The sequence below is a fragment of the Nicotiana sylvestris genome, chromosome 10 (assembly GCF_000393655.2).
Source record: "Nicotiana sylvestris chromosome 10, ASM39365v2, whole genome shotgun sequence".
Taxonomy (NCBI): Eukaryota; Viridiplantae; Streptophyta; class Magnoliopsida; order Solanales; family Solanaceae; genus Nicotiana; species Nicotiana sylvestris.
Genome location: NC_091066.1, coordinates 71148111 through 71153847, shown reverse-complemented (window position 1 = coordinate 71153847; position 5737 = coordinate 71148111). Strand labels below are relative to the sequence as shown.

The window sequence follows — 5737 nt, the reverse complement described above, 5'->3', positions numbered from 1 at the left end:
GGGGCTGTTCTGTCGTGGGTGGCAGGATGGGGAAGAAAGGGGGATTTTAAATTGAAGAAGGAAAGCGCAGTATAATACTGTGCTTTACTACAACGCAGTATTATACTGCGCTTTCCTTTAACGGCTACAATTCCATTAAACTAAAATGAAGTATAATACTTCGTTTTAGTTAGAAAGGTAACTTTTTTTTTTAAACTATATAAAGTTATTTTGAGTCCCAAAACTCATTATTTAGGTTTCGGACTCGCTCAACCCCTACCCCAGACAAATATTTCACTGACATTTCGTCAATCCTCTGTCTCTTGCGAAAGTACCAGTCCTTTATTAGGGAGACAACCTTGGCCAAGACAACCATAATTAAGTGGAAACTATTAATGAACAGTCAGGTGGTTCCCCATGGTGGACGTAGAATTAAATAAGATGAAATAGGAATCAGAGGCACATCTATTGCTTTCAACTCGAAACATATACACATAATATAAAGATCTAATACACACATTAGTGAAAACTTCAAGAAATCACTTCATCCACAAGGCCCCAGACCTGAATTTTAGCATCAGAACAATAGCTCGACAAAATGAAATATAAAGCTGGCTATTGAGTAACGGGTATTCACAGTCATTTTAAGGATAATGTACACGTAACGAAACACCATACATTCTTCATAAGATATTACATGTCAGTATTTAATCAATCCCAAGCTCTTCAACCAGGGAAGCACCTCAGACAAACCTTCTTTCAAACTTCTCGGGTGGTAATCCAGTTCTGCCTTCGCCTTATCACAAGAGTAAGACCACTGATGTCTAAGCACGGAAACAGTCTGTTCAAGATGATGTATAGAGAGGTAATACGAATTAAGGTCCAATGCAAGCTAATGGGTTAGTAAAAAAGAAAAGAAATGTAGGTGAGCCAAAACCAAAATGCATGGAACATGTAAAATCCCTTCAATGTCATCATCTGATTTTGGGATGGGTGAAAAAATTTGGCCTGCTTATGTGCTGATATCATTGTCTACTTTTGTTTGGTGCAGCAAATACTAAATCTTTTGGCAGCTTGTTAAGTAGCGACCATTTTCAAAAAAAGAAGACCGAGCAAAGAGGCACACATACTGCCCTAGTTATGCAAATGCAGAGTCCAGAAGTAGAGGTTTAGTTTGAGAAATAAGGAGTCAGACATAAGCAACATAACAATGGTTGTCATACATATAAATTAGATACATAATATTATTCCTGTACATTTTATGATAAGTAATAATCCCGAACTATAAGCTACGAAAAAGGTCTACTAGATATGCTAAGAAAGCAATGTGTCACACATAGAGCCAAATGCGAAGGCGCCACTATCCACGCCAGAGTAACAGATCTGCAGCAATTTAAGCAGGTAAAGTGGAGACAAGTAACAATGCAGCCATTCGAACTTGATCTTCAAGAATTAATTTGGCAAGTAACTTAAAGAAAAATAGAAAAGAAAGCTAAGCCCTATGTATCTGTCATTGTGATATTGCTGCATTAAACCAATTCTCTCTTTTGCCGACTGTTGGGTATCGACTCCGGACTCTCAAACAACTTAAGACATACTCCGCTAAGAAAACCAGTATAACAACTAAAAACTTGAAGTATCAATCTGCTTCTTACCGGAGGACTGATTAGAGGAAGCTTTCCTGTTAATTTGGAGAAAAGAACTGATATCCATCCGTAAGCTTCAATAATAAGTAGGGGGATGCCAAACAAAGGCTTCTTTGTCCGAGTGATCATGGCAGCTATGTCAAAAACTTCCTTAAATGATGCATTCTCCCCAGTAAGAAGATATCTTTCACCTGGTTTGCCTTTGTCCATAGCTGCAATATGCCCGTCAACCACATCATCAACATGGCTAAAAGAAAACCTGTCATTTGCTTGGCCAATGTAACCAGGTAAACGCCCATTAAAGCGTTCAATTATCTGACAAAGCAATATCTGACAACTCAATATCACATAAATTTCATATGTTTGACAAATAAAATTACAGCAGCTAATTAGTAAAATTGCTAAATACTACAATTGCAAGATGAACATTGACCTCAAAATTTTTGTTTGTTGCAACTTAATTTTTACCTTTTTTAGTTGGTTAATACCCTTCAAATTTACACATTGAGGAAGTTTTCCCTTCGGTTAGAGTTTATTTGACACATCGGCAAATAGAAAATTCCTGTTTATCTCCTTTTTACCACTTTTCTCATCTTCTTCCTTTTCACTCAAAATTTCTTTTGTGTCGGAGCCATATTGGCAAACTTCATGCTTCATTTCTCCTCTTCATATTTTCTTCACAAATTCCTCTATCCTACTCCTTTCTTCTTCTCTGCTCTTTCCCCTTACTTTTGTTTTTTTTTCTTTGTTCTCCATTTTCATTTTCCTTCTATACCTCTTCATCTTCTTCCTCCACCCATCTCCAATTTCTCATCATACATTGTCTAGACAAGTCTAATGATGCACCTCTTCTACCCTTCTGCTACTTTCCAGCCACTTATTTCTATTTTCTATTTTGTATCTTCCTTCTTCCACTTACAACCAAAGTCGGTAAAAGAAATTTAAATAATTAGTTGCTAATTCTAGGGAAAAGGAGGAAACTGAATTAAATACAAACGACCCCTCTAACCAAATGAGAAGTTCGGCATCATTGAACATGTTTTAGTCTTGGGTGAAGCAGTCATTTTGCATGCAATGATAAAACAATAAAATTTTTTGAATCAACTACAAGAACATTGCCAGTGTAGCTATTACCAAAATCCATAACATCAAAACGATTACTTTTGATCTCAACCGTTAATTGAAATATAATTAGATCCAAACATCCTGCTCAATCAATGAAAGGGAGGAAAAAGGATGAAACATTTACCATACGTGCAACGATATTTCCAGCTGTGACCTTTCCTGGACCATATATAACTCCTGGATAAACAGGCACAATTGGCATTCCTTCAGATGCAGCATCTAATGCAACTTTATCAGCAACAACTTTCGATTTCTCATACTCCGTACAGAAAACTTTTCCAATGTGGGTCTGTATTCAATAATATCTAGTCAAACTCTTGTGATAAAAGCACATCCAGACATATTAAATTCATCACTTAAGTGAACTGCCCATCTAGAACTAGAAGCTCAAAATGTTAAAATATGAGAACATCTATTTATTTGAGGTATAGGTATGTAGCTTGCCTACTAAACGTGTGGGCCTACTTCTTTTTCATGGGATAATATTAGTGTTTAGTGTTTATAGGTGACATGAAACTCAAGCACAAGACTTTTGCTTGCTGTGATACGTGAACCGTCTCATCCAAATCTTACATTGTTAAAAAAAGGAACACATTTATTTATTATACATCTGCAACAAAAGTTGATCAACTCTCATACCTGAGTTTCATCGGCAACATATCCGTCAGTTGATCCCAAGGCAAAAAACGATGATGTGTACACAATTTTCTCTATAGTGCCCGTTTCTTTATAAGCTTGCAACACATTCTTCAGCCCTCCAACATTGACCTATAAATGCAATTGAATGACATTGTAAATTCTAAAAGCAGCTATAATGGATACTTAAAAGTAGCAATAAAGAGTACACTTAGTATGGTTCGTGAAAGATATTTTCCTAGATGAAGTCAACAGTATTTGTAACATGTTTGTCTAAAGAAAATATTATGAATTGAAGTCATTTTCTTAGTTCCAACTGTTCCTCCTCATCGCTAGCTTCAATAGACATTATGGTCAATCTGTAGGAGTACTAGAGTATCACAAAAACCTAACCATTCCATCATCATTTAGTACACAAAAATATCAGAAAAAGACTATTCTTATAGGCTATCATTCCATCATCAATTAATACTCAGGAATATCATAAAACACTATTCTTATAACATACATTTAAATCTATCTAAGTTTAAGTTTTAAACTTACACAATGGGTCCCTTAAAAGGTAATTGCAAATAACTCTATTTAATATCATAGATAGGTAACCTCTAATAAATGGTAAATAACTTATTATAACATGTTAAATTACACAAATGGTGTACAAATCATTAGATTGTCTGTAAATAACCTAAATCTATCTAAATACCACACGTCACCTTCTTTTACACCTAAACACTGAAAAATATTTTTCTAAGAAATAAAACAATATCTACGAAAAACATTTTCCGCCACGCCAATCACATTAGGAATTTGCACTCACGGAGCTGAATCTAGAAGGATCCGGAAGCCAAGGCTCGACTAAAGCGGCAGAGTGAAATATGTCGTGGCAACCGGAGCAAGCCAGAAGGAGTGACTGATAATCTGTAACATCTCCGAACACAAGCTCTAAAGTTCCGCCGCTACTTCCGCCGTCAGTAGGCGGAGGTAGAGAAGAAAGGTCGCTTGTACGGCGGACGAAGGCTTTAACATGGTGTCCGCCGTTGAATAACTGGTGGCATAGCCGTCCACCTAGGTAACCGGAAGCGCCGGTCACCAGTACGATTCTCTTCTTCATTTCGTGTGTACTTTTCAAGTTCTTAGTCAACCATTAGACATTTTAGACTGGGGACCAGGCTTTGAGGTTTTATGCATGAATTTTGCAGTGAAGGGCTTTGATTTTGAATGTATTTCGATTCAATCACCGCAGAGTTTTTATTTTGAGTTACAAGCACCAATTGGAGAAACCTACTACTCTTTTCAACTTTTCATGCCATCTAGTTAAGATGTTTATTCATTTTGACACGGTGTGACATCGTATCCACATAATTGATAGAAAAAGGTCTTAATTATAAATGTTAGCACCAAATAGCTAATAAATATATATCATAATAATAATGTATATATCAAAATTTTGTTTTCCTTCTTTGTAATATTATAATATATATTAAAATTTTATTTTTTTTCTTTGAATATATCTATATGTATAACACAAAAAGAATTATATTATATTGTATATCACCACATATAATACATCAAAAATAATGTGTATACCAAAATGTATATCACAACTTTATTTTTCTTATTTGTGTATATCAACTATATATCAAAATTTTATTTTTATTCTTTGTATATCAAAATGTAAATCAAAAAATTAATTTACTTCTTTGGATATCTTATTGTATAACACATAATTTCTTGTAGATATACACAAATATATATGCTAAAATTTAGTTCTTTGTATGCCAATTTCTCCTCCTTTATAGTCTTCAAAAATTAGCAGGCCACTAACACTGAGATACATAGTGATATAGAGCCCTTGCCTTCCTTCCCTTGGCAGAAACATATAAATCTAGTCCAAACGTGGCCTTGAGAAACATAAAAAAAAATCTTTTGACTTGAAATAATAAGTTCATGATTTGGAATAGCCTCAACTAATTTTCTCTTTTTATGAAATACTTAATTATGGTGGATGTCTACGTTTCTCCATTATCTCCATAACTCCCACTACTCTAATACTTGTGGAGTTATTGTAACGACCCGACTGGTCGTTTGCTTTCTAGAATCTCGTTCCCCTAAATAAGACTTTCTGTACTTGCTTTAACTAATTTATGACTTGTAGGGATGGTTGGTTGGGGATTTGGAAGAGTTTGGGTTGAAATCGAAACACTTATTTCCTTAAGGTTGGCTTAAAAGGCCAAGTTTGACTTCAGTCAATATTTTTAGTAAACGGGCCGGACTCGTATTTTGACGTCCCGGAGGGTCCGTAGTAAAATATGGGATTTGGGTGTATGCCCGGAATCGAATTCTAAGGTCCC

At 35.3% G+C, this 5737-nt stretch overlaps 1 protein-coding gene across 3 annotated transcripts; it reads right to left on the bottom strand.

Annotated features, from left to right (window-relative positions):
• Positions 1 to 423: 423 nt before the first annotated feature.
• On the bottom strand, positions 424 to 4634 carry LOC104212650 (uncharacterized). Of its 3 annotated transcripts, none has more exons than XM_070160645.1 (5): positions 4204 to 4632; positions 3390 to 3518; positions 2875 to 3039; positions 1635 to 1940; positions 424 to 803 (listed from the first exon to the last, which is right to left on the bottom strand). In XM_070160645.1, exons 1-5 carry the CDS (start codon positions 4495 to 4497, stop codon positions 780 to 782), a joined length of 918 nt encoding a protein of 305 aa, XP_070016746.1. In that variant the 5' UTR covers positions 4498 to 4632; the 3' UTR covers positions 424 to 779. The 3 variants fall into 3 exon arrangements, with proteins under 3 accessions (XP_070016746.1, XP_009760283.1, XP_070016745.1); XM_009761981.2 differs by having other exon boundaries at positions 424 to 820; positions 4204 to 4627; XM_070160644.1 differs by lacking the exon at positions 424 to 803 and adding an exon at positions 1176 to 1362 and having other exon boundaries at positions 4204 to 4634.
• Positions 4635 to 5737: the final 1103 nt, after the last annotated feature.